The sequence below is a fragment of the Microtus oregoni genome, unplaced genomic scaffold (genome assembly GCF_018167655.1).
Source record: "Microtus oregoni isolate MIOR12 unplaced genomic scaffold, Mior012 000015F_ref0000493, whole genome shotgun sequence".
Classification (NCBI taxonomy): Eukaryota; Metazoa; Chordata; class Mammalia; order Rodentia; family Cricetidae; genus Microtus; species Microtus oregoni.
The window spans coordinates 48,778,667-48,805,096 of NW_024543074.1; the positions used below are offsets into that span (position 1 = coordinate 48,778,667).

The window sequence follows — 26,430 nt, forward strand, 5'->3', positions numbered from 1 at the left end:
AGTTCTTTCTATCCCTCATACACTGCCCAATCCAATGTGACCAAAGAGGTCCTCAAAACACATCTTTTCATACAACTTGTGCAAATTGAGTGTATTCCTCATACTTTTTTGCTACCTTGACCCAAATCAAATCAGCCTATTAGACCATATTCCATGTCTTCCATAGCCCAAACAAGTTCACCCTCATCCAAATGTGAACTTCTATCCAAGGAATTTCCATTTTCAACTTATTCACATGAGTGTGGATTATGTGTCCAACTAAAATCTGATGCTTTGTGTTGCTCTCATGCAAATTCTACTTCAAAATTAGTAGTTCCTCTTTTATTCCCTGATTTTGCCCAAAAACAAAGCTAAAAATTGAAGACATTATTTTTTTTGTCATTGTGGGTCAACTGGAATGCTTAGGTGAAAGAAAAGTTGACAGACAGCACAATGCTGTGCTGGGGAGCTTCTAGAAAATGTAAAGATTACCAATACTTCACAGGAGAAAATGAATACTAAACCTGTCCTAAAGTAGACAGATATCCCTAGAGCATGAAGTACATGGTCTGTCAGATCTGAGGGTTCAGCTGGAGAAGCAGGCATTACAGGTCAGAATGCAGCACTCGGGACTGATCCAGCATGAGTATCACAAGTTGGGCCTGCCAAGACCACCATGGGAAGTGAAATGCACAGTGGCCTTGTGTCAGCAGGGTACCCCAGGATGAGGATGGCTTGTGGGGTGGAGCCTTCTATCCACACTGCTGCTCCCAGCAATCAAATGATCATCAGCAGTAAGGAGATCCGTGTGTACTGTACTGCACGTTACCGGTATATCTCATTAAATATCCCACTAGGTGCTCAACACCAACTGGCACTTATTTTAAAACAGATGATGGTGTTAGGCCTCCAGAGATCCTCCCCACTCTCTGTAAAAAGGTTTCATTGCATATTGTTAAACTCTTGAGCATCTCACTGGTTTGTAAAGGCACCTGTAAGAACTATACAGATATCACTTAAAGAGCTAGACCAAAGCACCACACAAAAGTGAGAAAAGGCAATCCTAGGAGCCTTGAGGTTGTTGGGTAAAAATTCAAAGGAAAAATGGATCACTTCTCTGAGTTGTTGGCCTGAGAAGGTCCTTGAGGCCCCATACATTGTAACACTATTGCTGATGGTGTTGGTGGATGCTAGATGTAGCTGGTGCATCTTTGTTGCTGAAGACATCGCAGGCTTTGGCTATCAGACATAGAAAATAAAGCTAGGACTAAACTGGTAGCTAGAGGGCACCACATTGACGTCTGGAGGAGAACTGTCACCACCAATTCCATTCAGCTATAGACACCATGTGCTTCATTTCCAATATGCCAGACAAGCTGTGTGCTCGGGTGCAATGGTAGCAAAACTGTTTTGGGCGAAATGCTTGTCAGCTGAATTTGGGGTCTATTCCTTAAAACCACAGGAATCACAAAAGGTACAATAAGCCAGAAAGAGAAGGTCAGAGGTCCCAGTGAGGATGCTCCTACTATTACTTTCTTAAGTGAACATAAAGTAACTGCCAAATTAGATTTTAAACTTTCGCATTTGTGCTTCTCTCTCTCTCTCTCTCTCTCTCTCTCTCTCTCTCTCTCTCTCTCTCTCTCTGTGTCTGTGTGTGTGTGTGTGTCTGTGTGTATCTGTGTGTCTGTGTGTGTGTCTGTGTATACTTATAGATCATTACTACTTTTAGGTTCAATTGTTCATGGAGAGATACTTCTTTTTTGCATCAATAAGTACAAAGTAGATTCACAACTGTCTGTGCTTCTGAAACCAAGTAACCGTTGCTCTGGCATAGTGGCCCGATACTATTTGTAAATGGAGAAAAACTTCTAACATTCATAACACTCCCTTCAAGGTTCAGGAATAGCTGGAGATGAGGGAGTAGAATGAATGTGAGCCCCCTAAGAGAAGGTCTAGTCTGTGTAGTTATTTCCTCTGCTTTTAAACTTTCCCTCCTTGAATATAGAAAGATGTTCCTTAAGGATCAGAAAGTAAACAAAAAAATTTCAAGAAGTTCCTGAAACTAACAAGATTTACAACAGCTTTCCCAAGTTTACATGAGCAGAGACAACTGCTAGGGAGAAGAGACTGTGTCTGGCTGGCTCAGACACCTGCACACTGTGCTGGGAAGTCCAGGATGTGGTTTCCTGAGTCATCACCCATACTGGGGTGTGCTTTTTGGAAATGCCTTTGAGCCAGCCACACTCCTGTAAGTAACCCCAAATAAATTACCTGCTTTGCTAAGGCAGAGTTGGGTGAAACAACTTCTTTGGTTTGTCATGGTTGCTCTATCTTAGGTTAACAGACGTTTGCTCACAGCTGCCCAGGAAATTCACAAAACACTTTTAGAGTTGAGAACTATATTTTTGCATCAACTAAAGAATACAACAAAATGTAACAAAATCGGTAATGCTGAGAAATGATTAGTGACATGGTATGTAAAATAAGTTCCAAACATAAGCAAAATTAGTGGAATATTGTTATAATACAATGTGACTCAGTTAGCACAAAATTTATCATGCTTACAAAAGTCAATCGACAGAGATACCTGCACTTTTAAACAGAAACCACTATTTAAATACATGGAAGTAAACAAAGTAATGAAAATCTGGTTACCACAGAAAACAGAGATGAATAGAAAAGAAACGGAGCCCCAATATCAACTTTCATGTGTCTGGTCAAACAATAAAAAGAAGCCTATTCCTTTGATTATTTTTAACTTCAATTACTAATTTTCATGGAAATACAGATTATATTCTCTACAAATTTAGGCATCAGGATATATATATATATACATATATATGTGTGTATATATATTATAGATTTCTTTGAAAATTTCTCTTAGTTTACTCTTTGTATAATCATTTTCCCTGTTCTTGTCTGTATCAAACTGGAGAGGAATGTTGGCAGCTGCTGTAACAGATATAGTTCTAGGAGATCTTTCTTGCTTTGATGCAGTGTGTGTAATAACAGTTTTGCTTTTTTCTCCAAGAGGATAAGTGAGCCCATCTCTGAAATTCACACTCTACATGAAGTAGCTCTGCTCATCATCAGCTTCCTTATTCCAAGCAAAGAGTGGTAAGCCCGAATGTGGGAGGCCTTCAGAGAGACCCTGAGTTATGACTGAAGCCAGAGGGGTCATGATACAGAGGGACAATGGGGTGATATTGATGCCCCACTTAGTCCTGATGGTTCACATCCATGCACATGCATGTGACCCTACATGGACACACTGTGCTATAAATTTTTTATAAAGGCATTAAGTTAGGAGAGAAAAATAGTGTTGAGGAAAAGGGAGAAATTTGAAGGAGGAACTGTGGGTGGATTTGATCAAAGCACAGCACATAAATGTATGGATATTAAATTAAAAATGAACATACAGAAAGGATAGAAAGTCAGAGTGAAGTCATGCCCTCTGCCCGGGCTCACAGTGTCCACTGTGTGACACATTGGGAATCTGACTTTGAGTGTTGCGCTTCAGAATAAAAAGTCTTCTGACACACCAACTGGACAAGAACCAATCCGGTTCTCGTGAGTGCTCACAGTCCACTCTTCCCTGCCAAGAACCCTGTCCATTTCCTCAAAAGTGCTCACAGAAACCTCTTCCAGTCTCCTCTATGGGAAGTTGTGCCTGAATGTATACTTATGCTTGCTGAGCAGTAATGACAGTAACCAAGAGAGTAGATCCCTAATCCAACTTCCAAACTAGGGAAGTCTTATGCCTCCTAGGGAAAGTTTTATTTTATTGTGTTAATTTATTTATTACATATACATATACACGTGCATCCACTTACACACAGTCAGAGGACTTGTCTATCTCTTTCCACCACGAGAAATTGAGGAATCAAACTCAGATCAGCAGACATGACAGCAAGTGCCTTTGTCTGCTGAGCCATCCTGCCAGCCAAGGATTGCTTTTGTGTTTCTGTTTTATATGCTTTGACAGTTTCATGAATGTACATAATTAATTGTACTTGTTTAACACCCAGCCCCTTCTTCCACTGAAACCCTCTGGACTTACAGGTTACAAAATGTTTCACTGATCATCTTTCCCTTTCTACCCCGTGGCTGTGGCTCTCCCTAGCACCCTCCACAGAGCCCCCTTCACATCTTTGTTCCTTAAGGTATAAATCAGAGGGTTGAGCATGGGGGTGATGATGGTATAGAAAAGAGCAACAAACTTTCCTTTGCTCTCAGAATAGTTGTCCTTGGGTTGTAAGTATGTGTAGATGGCCGAGCCATAAAACAGAGAAACCACCAGAAGGTGGGACCCACAAGTCCCTGCAGCCTTTCTGCAGGCAGCCATCGACTTGACCTTCAGCACTGCCCTGGCAATCTGTGCATAGGAGCCTAGAATGAGTATGGCTGGAACTGCAACAATCACCACTCTGGCCACAAACATCTTGGCCTCTGTTCCTCCTGTGTCCTCACAGGCCAACTTGAGGAACACGGGCATCTCACAGAAGAAGTGATTCATTTGATTTCCACAGAGGGGCATGGCCATCATGAGACTTGTCTGGATCAGAGAGTTCAAGAGGCCTCCCAACCAGGAGACAATAGCCAATGCCTGGCAGAGAACAGGGTGCATGATGGTTGTGTAGTGTAGGGGACGACACACAGCAGCATAGCGGTCAAAGGCCATCACCACCAGGAGCAAACTCTCTGTGGAGCCCAGAGAAAGAGATATGAACAGCTGGGCCACACACCCACCACAGCTGATGGTCCTGTCAAGTCCATGGAGGTTGATCAGGAGCTGGGGCACAGTGCTGGTGGTGTAGCAGAGGTCCAGGAAGGAGAGGTGGGAGAGGAAGAAGTACATGGGAGTGTGCAGTCGAACGTCCATTCGGGAGAGAGCAATGATGGTGGTGTTTCCAAAGAGAGTCAGAGAGTAGAAAATCAAAATATAAATAAAGAAGATGAGTTCTAGTTGAGGCCAGTCTGAGAAGCCCACCAAAATGAAGCGTCCTCCCAAGCTGGTGTTGAAGCTTCCCATAGCCTTTGACATGAACAAGTACCAGAAGGTAAATCAGGGCATCCTAAGACATCCTAAGACAGGGTTCATTTACAATTTAGAGTATTCCTCAGGTACTACTAAATCATGAGTTTTATTATCTTTTCTGCTATTCAGTTCACATCCCTCCAGCCTTCTGGTCTTACTCTTTTCTACTTTAGGCATAATATCTCCACTAGGAATGATATCATCTGTATTTGAGCCATATCACTGTTGCCTTCTTGTTCCTAGACTTTACCCCTGCCTCTCGATCGTGTTCTCATTACATTGAGATTTGGATCAACTCCGTATCATGGAAATTGCTCTAAAACTAGTGTGAAACCAGTTGTGGGAAAATCAGAGGCATAGCCACACAAAGGAGGACTGGAGTTTAGACCCACAACATCCACAGAACCCCCTCCTCTGCTCAGTACATCAGTAAGTTGTCAGGCTCAATTGAGTCTTTGTTATCGTAGGGCCACATCATCAACTTATTGAACCAGCATGGAAGTTCTATCTGGCCTCTCATCCAACAACTTTATTACTGACTTGGAGATAGAAGTGGTATGAAAATTGCCTCGTATTGGGGAAAACCTGGTTTTCTTATCAGAACTGTAAACTTATTACATTATTGATGAGCCCTTCATATTCAGAGACACTCAGAAACACACAGAGAGATGAGCATAGATACCAGTCTTTGTGATATGGAGCAGCAGCAGTATCCGATATGTCAGTGCCCAAATGCTTGGAGCTTGATAGAATGAGTTAGATAAACACTATGTCATTCAAAGTTAATTTGAATAAACAAAATATGCTAAATCTCACCCAATTTCCCCTCCTTATAGTGCGTATTCCACCTTCTCATTAGCCTCTGGAGAACCGGACTCTCAACGAGAGCTGAGCAGGCACCAAATCATCCAACACTCCTTCTGCACCAGTCTGTGCTTCTACAGACTCAATCCCTCTCTCCTGCCCACACCACCTGAAAAATCACACCACATCCACTTCATCCCATTGTATTTAGCTGATCTTCAAACTCCTTGATGAAATATTTAATAATAACACACTAACATTTTGTAGTAGAAGATCAGCAAACAAAGGTTCTTGTCATCTTAACTAACATTCAAAGACTTAATGAATTAATTACATATTAAACTCTGACTCCGTACATAGAACACTGACCCCAAATAAGAATCCTCTTTCATCCTTCTACTTTAATAAACTGTTCTTCACTTATTTTCATCATCTCTGACCCTGGTTGTGATCTGTTTCCTGGTTCTGATGTCTACAATTTGCTTCGCATCTTAGATCCTAGGCATCAACATATTGAGATTTAGAAGGTCTATGAATCCAGAGAATCCCACCGAGTCTTACTCACCACAGTCCTGGGGAGGAAAATTGGTTTTACTTCCCTCAATCCTGCTTGCTTCTGGTAAATATGAAACCCATTCCACATTGATGTCATCTAGAAGTGTTTGAGGAAGGCCTGTTTCTCTTCAGTCCCAACTGCATCTGCGGTATGGCAGGCTGGATCACAGCTCTGCTCCTGGAGAAATCATTCATTCTTGGGGCCACCTCGCCCAGCAGGCTCACCTGCTGAAGCCCATAACTAAGGGGGCAGAAAATAGACCGTACTGTTCTCTGACTCCCTCACCATAGACAACTGGTCCTAGGCAGGAGCTGGTATATCATCCAACTTCACCTTAAGGCAGACTTTTCCATGCCCACCCTTGGGACATTGCCTGGGCCTTCTTAATAGAAGTGGAAACATGACTGTTTACTCAAGTGTGGCCTTGGAGACCTCTGGGGACCCTGAGCCAATTACAATTAGTTGACTGATTCTCCAGGTTCTATCAGTTCTCCACAGTTCTTTCTATCCCTCATACACTGCCCAATCCAAGGTGGTCACAAACACATCTTTTTATATGGTTTGTGCAATTCCTCATACTTTCCCTACTTGGACCAAAATCAAATCTGCCTTTCTAGCAGACCATATTTCATGTCTTCATAACCCAAACAAGTTCACTGTCATCCGAATGTCTTCTTTACTTGAAATTTTTGTCTTAAGTTTGTTAAGTTGTTAAGTTCCATGGAAGAAAGACATTTGGATGATGGTGAACTTGTTTTGGTTATCGAAGACATGGAATATAGTCTGATAGAAAAGTTCGTTTACAGGAATGTGGATTATTTTTCCAACTAAAATCTGATGCTTTGTATTGCTCTCATCCAAACTCTACTTCAAAATTAGATATTTTACTTTATACCCTGACTTTGCCCTAAACAAAGCTAAAAATTGAAGATATTGATTTTTTTTATCACTGTGTGTCAGCTGGAATGCCTAGGTGATAAGTGGACAGACAGCGCAATGCTGTGCTGGGGCTGTTCTGAAAAATGTAAAGACTGCCAACACTTTACAGGAAAAAATAATAAAGCTGTCCTAAAATGGACAGATATCCCTAGAGCATGTAGTCATGGGAAATAAAGCTAGGACTAAACTGGTGGCTCCTGCTTTTCAGTTGCCTTTTGCGGAGCTAGAGGGCACCACATTGACGTCTGGTGGAGAATTGTCACCAATTCCACTCAGCTATAGACACCATGTGCTTCATTTCCAATATGCCAGACAAGCTGTGTGCTCGGGTGCAATGGTAGCATGACTGTTTAGGGTGAATTGCTTGCCAGCTGAATTTGAGGTCCATTCCTAAGCACCAAAGGGATCACAAATGATGCTTTAAGCCAGAAGAGGGAGGTCAGAGGTTCCAATCAGGATGCTCCTACTATTATTTTCTTAAGAGAATATAAAGCAACTGACAAATTATCTTTAAACATTTGTGTGTGTGTGTGTGTATGTGTGTGTGTGTGTCTGTCTGTGTGTGTACTTACAGATCATTACTACTGTTAGCCTCAATTGTTCATGGCGGGGGAGGGGACTTCTCTTTTGCATCAAGAAGTACAAAGTAGATATGCAACTTCACGTTCTTCTGAAACCAAGTAACCGTTGCTCTGGCATAGTGGCCTGATACTATTTGTAAATGGAGAAAAACTAACATTCATATCACTCCCTTCAAGGTTCGGAAACAGCTGGAGATGAGGGAGTAGAATGAATGTGAGCCCCCTAAGAGAAGGTCTAGTCTGTGTAGTTATTTCCTCTGCTTTTAAACTTTCCCTCCTTGCATACAGAAAGACGATCCTTAAGGATCAGAAAGTAAACAAAAAAAATCTCAAAAAGTTCCTGAAAAGAACAAGATTTACTACACCTTTCCCAAGTTTCCATGAGCAGAGACAACTGCTAGGGAGAAGAGACTGTGTCTGGCTGGCTCAGACACCTGCACGCTGTGCTGGGAAGTCCAGGATGTGGTTTCCTTAGTCATCACCCATACTGGGGTGTGCTTTTTGGAAATGCCTTTGAGCCAGCCACACTCCTGTAAGTAACCCCAAATAAATTACCTGCTTTGCTAAGGCAGAGTTGGGTGAAACAACTTCTTTGGTTTGTCATGGTTGCTCTATCTTAGGTTAACAGACGTTTGCTCACATCTGCCCAGGAAATTCACAAGACACCTTTCGAGTTGAGAACTATATTTTTGCATCAACCAAAGAATACAACACAATGTAACAAAATCAGTAATGCTGAGAAATGATTAATGACATGGTATGTAAAATAAGTTCCAAACATAAGCAAAATTAGTGGAATATCATTATAATAAAATGTGATTCAGTTAACACAAATTTATCATACTTACAAAAGTCTTTCAACAAAGATACCTGCACTTTTAAATATAAACCACTATTTAAATACATGGAAATAAACGAAAGTGATTGAAATCTGGTTGTCAAAGAAAACAGAGATGCAGAGAAGTAAAACAAATAGAGCCCCCAATATCAACTTTCATGTGTCTGGTCAAACAGTAAATACTAGCCTCTTCCTTTGCTTCTTTTCAATTTCAATTACTAATTTTCTTAGAAATATAGATTTTATTCTATATAATTTATGCATCAGGATTTTATTCTATATAAATATATGCATATATAAACTATGGAGTTCTTTGAATATTTTTCTCTTAGTTTACTCTTTGTATAATCATTTTCCCTGTCCTTATCTGTATCGAACTGGAGAGGAATGTTGGCAGCTGCTGTAACAGATACGGTTCTAGGAGATCTTTCTTGCCTTGTTGCAGTATGTGTAATTAACGGTTTTGCCTTTTTCTCCAAGAAGATAAGTGAGCCCATCTCTGAAATTCACACTCTACATGAAGTAGCTCTGCTCATCATCAGCTTCCTTATTCCAAGCAAAGAGTGGTAAGCCCGAATGTGAGAGGCCTTCAGAGAGACCCTGGGTTATGACTGAAGCCAGAGGGATCATGATACAGAGGGACAATGGGGTGATATTGATGCCCCACTTAGTCCTGATGGTTCACATCCATGCACATGCATGTGACCCTACATGGACACACTGTGCTATAAATGTTTTATAAAGGCATTAAGTTAGGAGAGAAAAGTAGTGTTGAGGAAAAGGGGAGAAATTTGAAGGAGGAACTGTGGGTGGATTTGATCAAAGCACAGCACATAAATGTATGGATATTAAATTAAAAATGAACATACAGAAAGGATAGAAAGTCAGAGTGAAGTCACGCCCTCTGCCCGGGCTCGCAGTGTCCACTGTGTCACACATTGGGAATCTGACTTTGAGTGTTGCACTTCAGAATAAAAAGTCCTCTGACACACCAACTGGACAAGAACCAATCTGGTTCTTGTGAGTGCTCACAGTCCACTCTTCCCTGCCAAGAACCCAGTCCGTTTCCTCAAGTGCTCACAGAAACCTCTCCCAGTCTCCTTCTGTGGGATATCGCAGCTGAATGCACACTTATTCTTGCTGAGCAATAATGACAGACAGTAACCCAGAGAGCAGATCCCCACTCCAACTTCCAAACAAGGACCGGCACTAAGGTTTTGTGCCTCCTGGGGACTGTTTTCTTCCGCTTTAATTTTTATTATGTTTATTTATTTTACACACACACATATATCCATACTTGTATGGAGGTCAGAGGACTTGACTATCTCCTTCCACAATGGGGAATTGAGGAATCAAACTCACATCCTCGGATTTGGAAGCAAATGCCCTTGTCTGCTGAGCCATCTTGCCAACCCAAGACTGATTTTTTTCTGCTTGTTTGTTTTTATTTTCCCATTTTTATAAATTTGACAGTTTCGTTAATATACATAATTATTGTATCTGTTTTGACACCAAACATCCCTCTCCCACTGAAACCCTCTGGACTCAAGTACTATAAAATGTTTCACTGATCATCTTTCCCTTTCTACCCCGTGGCTGTGGCTCTCCCTAGCACCCTCCACAGAGCCCCCTTCACATCTTTGTTCCTTAAGGTATAAATCAGAGGGTTGAGCATGGGGGTGATGATACTATAAAAAAGAGCAACAAACTTCCCTTTGCTCTCGGAATAGCTGCCCTTGGGTTGTAAGTATGTGTAGATGGCCGAGCCATAAAACAGAGAAACCACCAGGAGGTGGGACCCACAAGTCCCTGCAGCCTTTCTGCAGGCAGCCATCGACTTGACCTTCAGCACTGCCCTGGCAATCTGTGCATAGGAGCCTAGAATGAGTATGGCTGGAACTGCAACAATCACCACTCTGGCCACAAACATCTTGGCCTCTGTTCCTCCTGTGTCCTCACAGGCCAACTTGAGGAACATGGGCATCTCACAGAAGAAGTGATTCATTCGATGGCCACAGAGGGGCATGGCCATCATGAGACTTGTCTGGATCAGAGAGTTCAAGAGGCCTCCCAACCAGGAGACAATAGCCAATGCCTGGCAGAGAACAGGGTGCATGATGGTTGTGTAGTGTAGGGGACGACACACAGCAGCATAGCGGTCAAAGGCCATCACCACCAGGAGCAAACTCTCTGTGGAGCCCAGAGCAAGAAATATGAACAGCTGGGCCACACACCCACCATAGCTGATGGTCCTGTCCAGGCCAAGGAGGTTGATCAGGAGCTGGGGCACAGTGCTGGTGGTGTAGCAGAGGTCCAGGAAGGAGAGGTGGGAGAGGAAGAAGTACATGGGAGTGTGCAGTCGAACGTCCATTCGGGAGAGAGCAATGATGGTGGTGTTTCCAAAGAGAGTCAGAGAGTAGAAAATCAAAATATAAATAAAGAAGATGAGTTCTAGTTGAGGCCAGTCTGAGAAGCCCACCAAAATGAAGCGTCCTCCCAAGCTGGTGTTGAAGCTTCCCATAGCCTTTGACATGAACAAGTACCAGAAGGTAAATCAGGGCATCCTAAGACATCCTAAGACAGGGTTCATATACAATTTAGAGTATTCCTTAGGTACTCCTAAATCATGAGTTTTATTGTCTGTTCTGCTATTCAGTTCACATCCCTCCAGCCTTCTGGTCTTACTCTTTTCTACTTTAGGCATAATATCTCCACTAGGAATGATATTGTCTGTATTTGAGCCATATCACTGTTGCCTCCTTCTTCCTAGACTTTAGCCATGCCTCTCGATCGTGTTCTCATTACACTGAGATTTGGATCGACTCCGTATCATGGAAATTGCTCTAAAACTAGTGTGAAACCAGTTGTGCGAAAGACACAGACTTATAACCTATGCTACACAAGCGAGAACTGGAATTCTGACCCCCAATATCCACATAACCTCCTCTTCTGCTCAGAAACACCAGTCAGCTGTCAGATTCAAATGTGTCTTTGTTATCATAGGACCGCATCATCAACTTACTGCACCAGTGTGGAGGTTCTATCTGGCCTCTCATCCAACAACTTTATTACTGACTTGGAAATAGAAGTGGTACAGAAACTGCCTCTTACAGCAGAAGCCCTGGGTTTATTATCAGAACTGTAAACTTCTTACATTATTGATGAGACCTTCATATACAGAGACACTCAGAAACGCACAGAGAGATGAGCATACATACTCACCAGTCTTTGTGATGTGGAACATCAGCATATTAGATATGTCAGTGCCTAAATGCTTGGAGCTTGATAAAATGAGTTAGCTCAACGCTGGGTCATTTAACGATACTTTAAATGTATAAGAATGTATTAAATCTAACCAAATGTCCCCTTTATCTTGCATATTCAACCTTCTCATTATCCTCTGGAAAGCTGAACACTCAACCAAAGCTGAGTGGGTACCTGAACTCCTTCTGCATCCATCTGTACTTTCTCTGACTCAGTCATTCTCCCATGCCAACACAAACGCCCACTCTAGAGCCATTACACCGCATTTATTTGTTCCTGTAAATATTTATGGTGATCTTCAAGACTCCTTGATGAAATATTTAATAATAACTCACAATCATTCTGCAGTATAGGACCAGAGAATACAATGAGTACAGTGTGCTTAATTGAAATTCCCATGCAGTACCTTGCCTCAAATTAAGAGGAATCCTCTTCCACCTTCTGCCTGCCCCTCGAATAAATTGTTCTTCATTTAAGTTTCCACAGTTTTGGACATGGTTCTGTTTTCTGTCTCCTGAATCTGGTGTCTTCAATTTTCTTTTCATCTTAGATACTAGCCATCTCAGAGATTGAGTTTTGAAAGGGACTGTAAAACCTGCATAGCTTACCAATTCTGTCCTCACTAGAGTTCTGGGTAAGAAAACAATTGTGCTTACCTTCCTCAATTCTATCTGGAAGATCATGTGAGACCTGTTCCTCTTTGGCTCTGATTTCCTCTGTGATGTGGAGGATTGGAGGCCTGCTGTGATTGTAAATAAGTCTTATTTATATGTATGGCCGTCTTCCCCAACAGTCTTGCCTGCCCGGGCACATAACTATGAAGAAGGAAGTGTCCTCGGCTGCGCTCTGCTCACTTATCTAACCAAGGACCTGGTAAATTATTAAACCATCTTTTCCCCTCTGGACATTGTCTAGACCTCTTTAACAGCAGTGGCAACAGAATTATTTATCATCTGTGGCCTTTGAGACCTGTGGGCCCCAATGTGGCAATTATAACTGACTGGCTGGTTCTCCAAAATGTTCTTGCTATCCTCAGCTCCTCTTTTCCCCACACACTGCCCAGTCTCAGCCCCTCTATTCCCCAAACACTGCCCACTCCAAGCCCCTACATTCACATAACACTGTCCAGTCTCAGCTCTGTTGGTAAAGGGGCTGCTTGTTTGTTCCCGCCCACCCAGCTAGCTTTGACCCAAAATAACCACATAGAAACTGTATTAATTAAATCACTGCTTGGCCATTAGCTCTAGCATCTTATTGGCTAACTCTTACATATTAGTTTAACCTATTTCTATCACTACAAGGTTGTGGCCTACCAGCAAAGTTTCAGCACGTCTATCTCCAGCAGCAGCTCCATGGCGTCTCTTGACTCTGCCCTGCTTCCTCCCAGCATTCAGCCTAGCTTTCCCTGCCTACCTAAGTCTCAGCTCCTCTACTCTCATCACTGCACAGTCTCAGCTCCTCTACTCTCATCACTGCACAGTCTCAGCTCCTCTACTCTCATCACTGCACAGTCTCAGCTCCTCTACTCCCCACACTGCACAGTCTCAGCTCCTCTACTCCCCACACTGCACAGTCTCAGCTCCTCTACTCCCCACACTGCACAGTCTCAGCTCCTCTACTCCCCACACTGCACAGTCTCAGCTCCTCTACTCCCCACACCGCACAGTCTCAGCTCCTCTACTCCCCACACTGCACAGTCTCAGCTCCTCTACTCCCCACACTGCACAGTCTCAGCTCCTCTACTCCCCACACTGCACAGTCTCAGCTCCTCTACTCCCCACACTGCACAGTCTCAGCTCCTCTACTCCCCACACTGCACAGTCTCAGCTCCTCTACTCTCCCCCACACACTGCACAGTCTCAGCTCCTCTATTCCCCTCTCCTCTATTGCTTTGGGTCTTAGCTGGGGTCATCCTTGAGGATTCCTAGAAAATTCTCTAGTACCAGGTTTCTTGCTAGCCCCATAATGGCTCCCTTAATCAAAATATCTCTTTACTTGCTCTCATCTCTGCTCTTCCTCTATCTTGACTGTCCCATTCCCTCAAGTTCTCCTCCCCCCTCTTCTTCTCCCCTCATCTTCCCCTTCTGCCCTCACTACCTGAGCTAATGGGAGCTCACCAACTCCAGCTCCAGATAGGGAAGGAACAAACATAGGACCAAACTAGTCCCTCTGAATGTGGTTGTTGATAGTTGCATGGCTGGGGCCACAGGCAGTGGCACCAGAATTTATCCCTACTGCTTGTACTGGCTTTTGGGGAACCTATTTTCTTTGGATGGATACCTTGCTTAGCCTAAATATAGTAGTGAGAGCCTTGGATTTTACCCAAATCAATGTACTTTACCCCCTCTGAGGAGCGGAGGTGGGATGGGGGGAAGGGGTAAGTATAGGGAATGGGAGGAAGTGAGGGAGTAGGAACTTGGATTGGTATGTATAATGAAAAAAGATAGTTTGGCCCTGCCTCAACTTGCTAAGCCAGACTTTGCTGACTCCCCAAGGGAGGCCTTACTGCCTCTGAGAAGTGGACAGGGAGTGGAGTGGAGGGAAGTGGGGGTAGAGAAGGGAAAGTAGGGGGAAGTGTAGTTGGTATGTAAAATGAAAAAAAATTGAATAAAAAAGTTGATAATTGCCTTTAACCTGCTCAAACATAGAATAGAAAGTCATCTTAAGCTGACTTGTGCACACTGTACATTCTATACCTGTGTTAGTACACTTGTTACCTTTAAACTTGTATGTTTTCAGAACAAAGGACTAGACACCAATGAAGAAAAGACCACTAGTCCAGATGATCCAGCCTTACAGAATGCTTCTGTTGCCATTTCCTCAAAATCTGCTTAGGATAACTTCAAAGCAGCTAGCTAATATGATCCAGCCACACAGACTACTCCAGCCAGGACTTCAGTTAAGTCCTGGACTTTCCCATCACTCTGAGACTGGACAACAAATGATACAGCTAACTCTCCCAGGACTTGACCAATATCCCAATTTTCTCAGAATCCCCTAGGATGCCATCACCCCCAGACAACAAAAAGTAATTTTAAGAACATGATGCGCACATTCACAAAAGGTGTGGTGGGTGTTTTGGCCATTCATTGGGTTATGGATGTTTGTCACTGTTTAGGGAGTTGATTGCAAGTTTTTATTGGCCATGGTCAGGGAGGAAACTAAACAAAGGATGTTACATTAAGGGATTCCTTTCTTTCTTTTTCTTTCCTCTATTCTTTCTCTTCTACCTAGTGTTAAAAAAAGGGGGGATGAAAAGAAAGAAAAGGGGGGACATAGGAATGATAGGATATAAGGGTAGCTTACTGAATTTACTTTTAAGCTAAAAAAGCAACTGCTAATCTCAAAAATTTTACATTGGTATGGATTTTTGTATATGAATACAAATTTAAGGTTATTTTTGTTATTACACACTGTATATATGTTTCTATTCTTGTTTAAAGTATTTTACCTATGCAACTCATTAAGACTGTAATATAAAGTCCTAGTTCTTGAAAGCTACTATTAAAACTGTTTAGGATAATTAAGAAATGCAGGTTAGCATGGCGGTGGTGGCGTCACACATGCCTTTAATTCCAGCACTCAGGGAGGCAGAGGCAGGCAATCTGTGAGGGTTCAAAGCCATCCTAGAAGCCAGGCGGTGGTGGCGCACGCCTTTAATCCCAGCACTCGGGAGGCAGAGGCAAGTAGATCTCTGTGAGTTTGAGGCCAGCCTGGTCTACAAGAGCTAGTTCCAGGCAGGCTCCAAAGCTACAGAGAAACCCTGTCTCAAATAAATATAAATAAATAAATAAATAAATAAATAAATAAATAAATGCGGGTTAGTAGTTAGTCATCCATAACAATCAAACTTGCGGTCATGTTAGATATGCTTTCGAGGTTAAACAGAGATATATTTAAGATAGACAGGTAGTCTTCAAAAACTTCAGAGATCTAAAGAATATGGAATTTAAGATGTTTTAATAACATTAAAGTTTTTCATGACAGTGAGACACATCCTGGCAGTGCTAATCCACTTCAGAGAAGATGATAGGAATCAAAGAACCTCCACATGGAGTTTGCTTCAAATGTGCAAAGCTAGCCATTTGGGCAAGAAGCTGCCCTTGCCTCAACTGCTGACAGTATGATGTCCAAATTGGACAAGCAGGGCACAAAGGGAGTCAACTGCCAAACTTTGCCAAGACAAGGTGGGATAAGCCTTCAAAATTCCTGCCTATAGAAAAGTCTGTCAGATATTCTAGGCTTTTAGGCTGAAGACAGATACCCCAATAATGGAGAGGAACTTTGGGTGACTACCCAGGCAGCCAGCCGTCTCTGTCATTTCTATAGTTTTTTTTATTTATTTATTATGTATACAATATTCTGTCTGTGTGTAAGCCTGAAGGCCAGAAGAGGGTGCCAGACCTCTTTACAGATGGTTGGGAGCCACCATGTGGTTGCTGGGAATTGAACTCAGGACCTTTGGAAGAGCAGGCAATGCTCTTAACCACTGAGCCATCACTCCAGCCCTCATTTCTATAGTTTTACAAGTTGTTTCCTCTGCACTTCCTGTTTATTCAGTTAATATTTATCCTTCTTGGGTTTCTGATGGGGTTAAAGACTAGAAAAAATGTTATAGTTCTACAGTTTTTCTTGTTACCAAATTCAGAAAAGGAACTCACAAAAGAAATGTAAAGTTTATAAAGGTTGAGAGACATAAAAGTTTAATTTGTTTATCTAAGAAAATATTTTAAGGTCTAAAAATACATTTTTAGGCTGGTAATACATGCTATGATATTTAGCATAAATTATAGAGTACTTTTTCCAAAATTACCAATTACAAATGGATTAGCCATTGTGAATGTAATTTTTACCTGATAATTGTTTTTATTGTATATTGTTCATTGATATTAGATAAAGAGCCTTTTATTGGACTTGAAAGGGGGTATTTGGGATAATCTTTTTATGCACTGTGTGAAGATGTCTCTGTCCTTCCTCACCTGCCTAAGGCACCATCTGAGTGGTTTAATAAAGATCTGAATGGACAATAGTTAGGCAGGAGAGGATAGGTATGACTTCTCGGCAGAGGCAGGAGCTTTGGGAAAGAATCTGAGGCAGGAGATTTCACCAGCCAGATGCAGAGGAAGTCAGACGGACGGTACTAAGGAGTGGTAATGAACCACATGGAAGAACATAAACTAATATAAGTAGGTTAATTTAAGTTCTAAGAGCTAGTTGAGAATAAGCCTAAGCTAAGGCCAAGCTTTCATACTTAATAAAAAGTCTCTGTGTCAGCAATTCAGAGCTGGTGGTCCAAAGAAAGACCCGTTACACACAGCTCTCCACACGGAGCTCCACATATGACACTTTAAAAAAAGAATTCTACGCACTTCCATCCTGTGTCTGCAGTTGGAGCTAAGAGGTGGGAAAGCAGAGAAAAAAAAGAGGGAAAGCAACAGAGCTTTGTGGATGGAAGAATGTTCTAGTCTCACAAGATATGGATTCCATGGACTCTGTAGCAGGTCCCTCTCCTTCAGCATTGTTTTCACCGAACATTTTGTTTGAGGCCCTTGGACACAAAAGACTGAGAAAATGCGCTGCCCCATAGTCTCCCAGAGTATACGAATTCCCTTCTCTTTCTTGAGACAGAACTACAAGTTTTTCCTGGAATAGTCTGTGCCCAGTGTCTACTTCTAGACTTCAAACCACATTGTACCAAGGCAAGTGGGTAAAAAAATGAAGGACAAGATAAAATCACTGCTGGTTTGCTCATTTTAAAATGTGTTTCCCCCTTAATCTGCCTACTTAAATGTTAGGTGTATGTAGGAGAATGTGAATAAAGTAGTCCCACACTAGCTCCGAACTGAGTATAATAAAGGGTTTTTTATTTAGAGGGGACTCACAGATCATAGTCCTCTGTATGAATGGGGAACAGGAAAGGAATCCATCAGCCAGGCGAGAGAGGAGAGAGATAGAATGTGCCGGGGGGGGGGGTGAAAGAAGGCACATGAACACACACCTTTTTGGTACCCAAGGCCACACCAAACCTGGTCCAGCCTCTCAAAGGCCATTGGCTGAAGTAGGCTCCCCAGCACCTCCTCCTTTTGTCTAAATAAGAGAGTTCCAAACCCAACACAAAACTATATACAATAAGAACAGATATCAAGTATAAAAATTAGAATTACAACCAGCATATAACAATATTAAACAAGAAACATATGCTAAATGTTTTAATAATTATTCTATCCTAAGGAGTCTAGGTCTTATATTAGAAATGGTTTGGCTATTTACAAGAGGAAAGTAGACTACAACTATCTAGTCTTTAACCCCACTGACGATCTATAAAGGGAGGGATTATTAATATCTTAAAGGCTATTGGCTGACAGAGCTGAGTGAGCTCTCATAGCACCTCCCCCTTTTGTTTAAATAAGAGAGTTCTAAACCCAATACAAAACTATATACACTCAGAACAGACATCAAGTATAAGATTAGAATTACAACCAGCATAAATAATATTAAACAAGGATCATATCTTAATGTTTTTTTAAGATTTATTTATTATGTATACAGTATTCTCCCTACATATATCCTATAGGCCATTAGAGGGCATCAGATCTCATTACAGATGGTTGTGAGCCACCATGTGGTTGCTGGGCATTGAACTCAGGACCTCTGGTAGAGCAGTCAGTGCTCTTAACCTCTGAGCCACCTCTCCAGCCCATATCTTAATGTTTTAACAAACATTCTATCCAAAGGAGTCTAAGTCTTGTATTGGAAATGGCTTATCTAGATCATAAGAGGATGGCAACTAGTATTCTATGATTGTCTAATCTTTAACCCTTTCAAAGGCCTGAAAAATGACATAATATTACTTGAGAAAGCAGGAAGTGCAATCAAACAGCTTCCAAAACGTGCAGTAAGTGACAGAGACAACTGGCTACCTGGGCAATCACCCAAAGTCTCATTTGCAACGTTGGAGCAACCAACTTTGGCTAAGGCCTAGAGTAACTGACAGACCATTTTCAGGGGCAAGAACTTTTTCAAAACAATCTTACCCTGTCTTGGCAAGGTTTGGCAGTCTTTTTTTCTTGTATCCTGCTTGTTCAGTCCAGACACCGTGCATTTTGTCAGTGGTTGAGGCATGGGCAGTTCCTTACCCAAAGGCCAGTTTTGCCAAGAAGAAAACAAGCTCCAAAAGGAGTGTCTTCAGTTCCCAACATTCTCTTGGAAATAGATCATTGCTGCCAGGAGCAATAATCTTGTCTCATGTCAACAGAACCCTGTTATTTAAATGCCATATTCTAGTTCTTTAAAGTGGTTGAAGATTACCTATCTATGCAGAATACAATCTAAAGAACCTGATTAGTCTAAGTATGACAAACATGGATGACTGTTAACCTATAATACTTAATACCTGTATAGCTTAAAGACTATATTTAATACTCATATTAGAATATTATATAATCTTTAAACAACTGTGCAGCAAATGATGGCAATGACCTCAAGATGTAAACAATATATAAGTATCTTGATCAGAAGTAAAAATGTATAGTGCAATATGATAAATATATCTTAAAACTGTATCAATATACAAAATGTCTTAAACAGAGGTAGAAGCATGCATGCATACAATATGACAAAATAACTTTGCATAGGTGTACAAATATTGTAAACAGAAATAGGAGCATATTCAATATAACAAATATAATTTTAATTTGTATCAACATACAAAAATCTATACCAATGTAAGTTGCCTATAAATAATAGTTCACAAGTATTCACCCTATTACTCACTATTATTATTAGTGTAAGTTCACACTAATCTATCTATTATCCTATTCGATTCTCCCCCTCTTTTTTTAAAGTGAGATCCCTAAGCCTACAAAACTTCCACCTCAACCCCCAAAACTATACCTGTTTTAATCAACCCTTAATTGATGTCCCTAACCCTGAGGACAAACTTTGTTGGGAGAGGGGATGTTGTCTTCTAGAATTCCAGCTGTCATGTGGGCAATGTTCTTTTTATGGGATCCTGTAAAACTAAAATGATGGTTAATTTTTAAGATTACTGTCTGGTACAGTTGCAAATAGTCTCTGAGTAGTTGATAGGATTTTTTTATTAATTATTATTTAGAGTTTTGGTCAGAACATTGTAAGAAGATTCACCATTTCAGCTAACCAAGTTGGAACCACCTTGAGCAGCTGGTACCCAAAACTGGTCTTAAAGTAGCGCTATCAACATCATGATGTCATATCAATCAGGTGGAATTGTTGTTGTGGGGCCTTGCTCAGAGCATCCATTCTCTTATTTCCCCATGCAAGCCTCTATATCCTCTAGCTGTGGCCTCTTCCACACCCTGGAACATCTTATTCCCCCTTCTGCCTCTGCAGACTACCCTAATGGAACTATCACTTGGCAGCCTACATCGGAATCTTGCAACCTCCTGGCTGCTCCATCCCTAATGGAAGTCAAACCCTCTGGTAAAATACCCCTCAGAAGCCTTCTCCAGAAGGTCTGTGGGGGCCTTTCTTGTTGGACAGTTACCGTTTGCTCTCCCTTTCCACCACTCACGAGGATCAAGATGATGAACTGTCAATCAAGAACATTTGGGCAACTGGCGCTGAGCCCTGCCTGAGCATGCACTCATTGCCATGAACTATGTTTGCAAGTTTGGAGACATTGGTCAATCTTCCCACCAACCCAGCAGGGAATTGATGGAGGTGGGTCTTGTATCTTATCTGTTGCTTTCATTGGTTAACTAATAAAGAAAACTGTTTGGTCTGATAGGACAGAAAATTAGGTAGGCAGAGTAGACAGAACAGAATGCTGGGAGAAAGAAGCCGAGTCAGTGAGTCGCCATGATTCTCCCACTCCAGACAGACGCAGGTTAAGATCTTCAGCCCCGCAGCTGCCTCTACAGAGTGCCTATTACAACAGAGAATTCTTCCATCGATGGATGATGAGGATGAGATTCTGAAAGGCTGACTTGCCCAAGGCAGTATTCATAACTCAAATCCATCAACCCTGAAAACGCGCTTCATTTTCCATGAGCCACACTGGCTGCCTGGGCACATCGAAAGCACCATGGAGACCCACCCCTGACCAGGAAACAAGTGAGGTAACAGGACAGCTCTTCCATCTCCACCACCTTCCTCCCAGCCTGCCTCCAGTCAGGCTAATACTTCACTGTCTGATTCAGCCAGAGAACCGGCCAGCACTGAGCCTGGGAAACCTGACAGAGTCACAGGGTTTTCTATCTCGTCAGCTATCTAGGTAACGAAAGGGTCTAGAGAATGGAAAAGTACCAGACAGTAAGCAGGTGCAGAGCAGAGCGGTCATCTAATCCTGAGATGTTAGTCGAGGGCGCCCTACTCAAAACCCTATCATGGGGCCAGCAAAAGGTCGACATGGGTGTTAGATAATAAAAAAGCCCACAGTCCATCCACTTCATAGCACATTTCAGCGACCACTGAACCAGCGTCCACAGAACCAGCGTCCAAGGTCACTTAGGAAATGTGGAAGGAAATCAGGTCGTGCAGCGCTGACCTGTCTGCTCACACCCTCGCACACCCTGCCACCTGATGCCACCAGCACGGAGGCAGGAGAACATGAAGTCTCTTACAGCCAATATGGCAGGCACAACGCTCAGCCTACCCGCGGGAATGAAAGGCCTCACTGAGAGTATTTATAGACTTGCTAGACACAGAACCTCAGCCAGAACACATTCTAAGAAGTGAAATTATTACAAAGGAGTCCAACCAGTGTGTTCCTGAGAACGGGAGGCGGGGGCCGGGGGGAGGGCAACATGGATTTCAAGGAAGAGGGTTTCCTCAGTCAGGGTTATTCTAAAATATATAAAAAGCTGAAATTGCCTATGAGAAAGTTTCCTGTTTTCTCTTTATATAGGTTTTCCATCCTCAGATTTTTGTTGAAGCTGATGATAAATCTTGTATATAGGTCAGGGTGCAGCTCAGTGAGAGAGAACTCACCAGCACGCGAGAGGTCTGCATTCCATCCCAGCATCAATCAGTAAATAAATAAACCCTAAGAGAGACATACATAAATCTAATCAACATGGGAAATAGAAAAAGACAAGGTCTCCTGAGTAAATTGGGAGCATGGGGATCTTGGGAGAGGGTTGAAAGGGAGGGGATAGGCAGAGAGGGGATCAGAGAAATATGTAGAACTCAATAAAAATTAATAAAAAGTAAATAAATAAATAAACCCTTGCATGTGCAGAATACGCTAAACAGTTAAGACAAAAACCAATTCTAGGACCTAGTATTTGCCACAGGTCTTCCTAAAAGGCAATGAGTGATTAATAATTAAATATAGTAGTGGGTGGTAAATTTTCATCTTATTTTGAAACAGCAGAAACTAAACAGGCAATTAAACACATTATTTCTTGAAAAGTAAAACATACTTTGCTTTATGTATAGCAATGTAACTAACACATTAAATAAACTATAATAGAAAGGTTTGCTATAGTTTTTTGCTGTTGTTGTTTGGTTGGTTTTGGGTGTTTTGTTTTGATTTGCTTTGGTTTGGTTTTTCGAGACATGGTTTCTCTGTATAGCCCTGGCTGTTCTTGAACTCGCCCCATAGAGCAGGCTGGCCTCGAACAATTTGCTATAGTTTAAAGCAGAAGAAAAGAGGGGAAATTTTCAGGTTACAAACTCCTCCTCCCAGAACAAAATAAAATTGATTCACATTGTTTTAAAACTCACTTGTGGGTGCTGGGATCAAATCCGGGTCCTCCGCAACAGCCAGTTCTTAACCACTAAGCCATCTCTCCAGCCTCCTTGTTTCCAGTTCTGTATGATGTTGTCAAATACTAAAAAGTCTTGATTTTTTACATGGTACCACACAAAGCGGTTTAGAGTGTTAAAGAAAAAAAAAGTTCCTCTTCACGGAAGAATCAAAGGCTTAAACATCCAAGGACATGCTTAAACACTGGCCCCGGCTTACAGGGAATGCAGGAATTGATTCCTCCAGGGAGAGGCTGGCATGAGCATTTTGGGGATGAGCTGAATTCTAAGGAGAGTATCTTGCGGGGAGTCTCAAGAGAAAGCCTCGTCGGAGAAAGTCGACCGTCATCAGCACAGAGTGGTCCATTTCTCCTTTCCCAGAATCCCTGTTGGATGTTACGGGGTAGTTGCGGGTGGGGGGGGGGGTGTGGAAATGGGACGGGACAAGGCAGTTGGAGAACAGTAAATTAAACACGTGTCAGTCGTGGGCAGTGTGGGGTCCCTAGGGAACAGCAGAGAGGCTGGCTGGCAGCTCCAGTGAGGGAAAATCCAGGGACACTGAAAGCTCACCCACCAAGCAGTCAGCTGCCCAGCCTTGCCAGAACTAGCACATGCGACTGACCCAGTGTCAAAATGAGGCTTTCCTCCATCTCGGGGCTCGACATGGCTCTGCTTTCGCAAGTGAGAAGCTTGCTACGCATTCAATGAACAGTCTGAATGTGCTTCGAGCCACGGCACCCTTATTCATAACGTATAAATTCCGTGAGCCATAGTTTTATGGAGGGGGTGTTTTGGAGACAGATTTTTACTAGGTAGCCCTGGCTGGCTAGACCTTGCTAAGGAGATCATGCTGGCTTCAAATTCACAGACATCTGTTTGCCTCCCTTCTGCCTCCTCCGGCCCAGTGCTGGGATTGAAGGCAGGCACCTCCATGTTCCAGCGCTGCTCTGTGTTTTCCTGTCCTTAGTATGCGAGCCTATGTCCCTAAGCATTTCCACCCTAACTCACCAGCACCGATCAGCCTCCTTGAATCCACGCCCACGTGAGGCTCCTCTCGCAAACCCACAGTGGATAGAAGACTCGGGGAAAATGAATTTTTCTTTTGTCTCATTTGTTCCTTGTGGAAAAAGGTGCTGGGGTGAGGGCCACCGAGAAAATATGGGTGTTCATATTTGTGTAGATATATTCTTTTAACATCACGAGTGGCTTCTCCCCTTTTTCCTTTTGTATGAGGCTCTGACTTATGCTTGGAAAAAATTATTTAGCGTTCACTGCTGCTTCTGAACAGCTCTAATTTTGTTCTGTGACTGTTGTCCTGGCTGAGCTTCCCGGCTCCTTCCTGTGTAGTGTGTCTTTGTTCCCGGATAACGAATGTGTCACCCATAAAGCACTTTTCTCATTAGAAAAAAAGTATCATTAACTATGCAATAATGATAACTGTATTCATTTAAGAGTTTTGATTATGTGCATTCTGTGTGTGGGTATGTGCATGTAGCTAACTGCGGGTACCCATGGAGTCCAGAAGAGGGCATCAGATCCCCTGGAGTTGGAGTTGCAGGTGGTTGTGAGCCACCCAGTATAGTGATGGGAAGAGACTTGGTCCTCTGCAAGATCAGTACATTCTCTTAACCATTGAGCCATCTCTCTAGCCTCTATGATAGCTGCCCTTAAATGTTTGCAGAGAACTAGTGAAAGACAAAAGTGTTAACAGTGATTAGAGTGCCGGGAATATGGGTGATCTTTTAAAAATCTTTTCCAAAGTGTTTCTAATGTGCATACACCTCATTATTAGGAACAAATGAGGGAGAGGGTGGCTCCTGCTTAGACTTCGAAGGTACTACAATCTCCTGTTATCATTACACACACACACACACACACATATATATATATGTATATATATATGTGTGTGTGTGTGTGTGTATACATATATATATACACAATCGGGTACCTGGATTTCTAGGATTTAGCATAAGCCTGCTAGTAGAATAAAGTTTCCAGGGACTCATGGGTCTGCGGTTAAAAGTCAGTGTTATCCTGTCTTGAATCGTCTTTCTGTCTTGCCCTCCTAAGGAGCCACATACCACCTGAATGATAGGATCCCATCAATACGGTTTTCAACCTCCACTTTGACAGTTAGTACACTATGTGGTGATGAAGGGTAGAAGGCAGAAACTGTTTCCAGACAAATTCAGCAGGCACACTGACCCCCTGGCCCACAGTGAGGCAGCCTGGGCTTCCAACAACAGAGACTTGCTGTCCTTCCCTGGGAAAGCCTGTTCCTGAGCTGGCAGTGGGATTTGGGGAAGAGTGAATAGAGAGGCCAGGACATACCAGTGAAGGGAATTGGGCAGATATCGGAGTTCTCCAATGCAAACTGAGATTGGATGCACAGCTGGGCCTCTTAAAGGCAGCATCAGATCACAGCCATTCCCACTGGAGACCAAGCTACCTTCAGACACTGACAGCTAGACAACCCATGAGTGCAAAAACTGGCTCACCACAAAGGATCCGTAAGCTCAGAGGCCTGGACATCTCGAACCCTGTTTAACAGATGTGGGTTTTGCTTTTGGAACCCTTCAGTTGCTATCTACCTACCTGCCAAGCTATAAGGAAACAGCCAGAATGTGTGTGGCTATGAGGTGCTGAGGAGGCCAGAAAGGCAAACCAGGTGTGAGGTCTAGGGCTGGGTCAGCGTGGAGGCAGGACAAGGTATGGTCAAACTGGTAGGACTACAGATGGTGGCCAGGGAGTCCTCAGGAAAAAGTCCCAAGTTGTCCTTTAAGCCTCGCCACCAGGAGGCCAGCCTTGCCATCTGGCTCTCCCAGCCTACCCTTCTGCAGGCACCCTGACATAGTGTTGTCCTGCTTCCTGCGAGAAGCTTTGCCCACTGAACTTCTAAGTGGCCACCCACAACCTGCACCGAGAAGGCCACGGGAATCTGGGTGAGGGGCACCACAGTCCAAAGCACAGGCAAGGCTTAATATTATCCAAAATACTTGGAACCACAGATACTTCCGAATGGCCCCCCACACTCTTGATGGGACCCACCCCCCACACTCTCGATGGGACTCAAGCCTACTATTTCATATATGTCCTGCACATATATACACTGAACGCAGATATATATGTATGTATAGATGAACATATGTGTATATGTTTAATGTACGTATGTTTTGACTGTGATCCTTCATATGAGGTCAATTGCAGAATTCCCCATTTGTGGTGTTACGTTGATAGAATGTCTTTGAGTTAGTAGCATAGATCTGTCTGTAAGCCTAGCATCTGGGAGGCAGAGGCAGGAGGACCCTGAATTCCAGGCCAGCCTGTGTCACACAGTGACTTCCAGCCCAGTCTAGGTTATAGAGAAACAGATTTAGATTTCAGAGTACTTGGACTTTGAATTTTCAGATTAGAGACGCCCAACGTATATATTTCCAACAATTGTCATTACTATAATCATCCCAATAGGACTTTAATGCATAATATTTATTCAAATAGCTGTTTCCGGTCTCCCTTATTCTCATTGGGAGTGTGAGCTTCACTTGTCACATTAAACAAAGCAGCAGGGAGTTTTTACATGCACTGGCTAAGAAAATTTCCCTACCTGCTAGCAACTTTGCTTGCTATTGTTTTAAATTCCAGCCCCTTCTTTCTGTAAAAGATATTTGTACTTCATATATCATGGCCATTTTAACCTCAACTG

At 42.6% G+C, this 26,430-nt stretch overlaps 2 protein-coding genes across 2 annotated transcripts; both read right to left on the reverse strand.

The window, feature by feature from the left end:
* Positions 1-4,075: 4,075 nt before the first annotated feature.
* On the reverse strand, positions 4,076-5,011 carry LOC121456843 (olfactory receptor 10-like). Its single transcript, XM_041665328.1, has one exon. It carries the CDS (start codon positions 5,009-5,011, stop codon positions 4,076-4,078), a length of 936 nt encoding a protein of 311 aa, XP_041521262.1.
* Positions 5,012-10,320: 5,309 nt separating this feature from the next.
* LOC121456800 (olfactory receptor 10) lies at positions 10,321-11,256 on the reverse strand. Its single transcript, XM_041665264.1, has one exon. It carries the CDS (start codon positions 11,254-11,256, stop codon positions 10,321-10,323), a length of 936 nt encoding a protein of 311 aa, XP_041521198.1.
* Between the last annotated feature and the right edge of the window lie 15,174 nt (positions 11,257-26,430).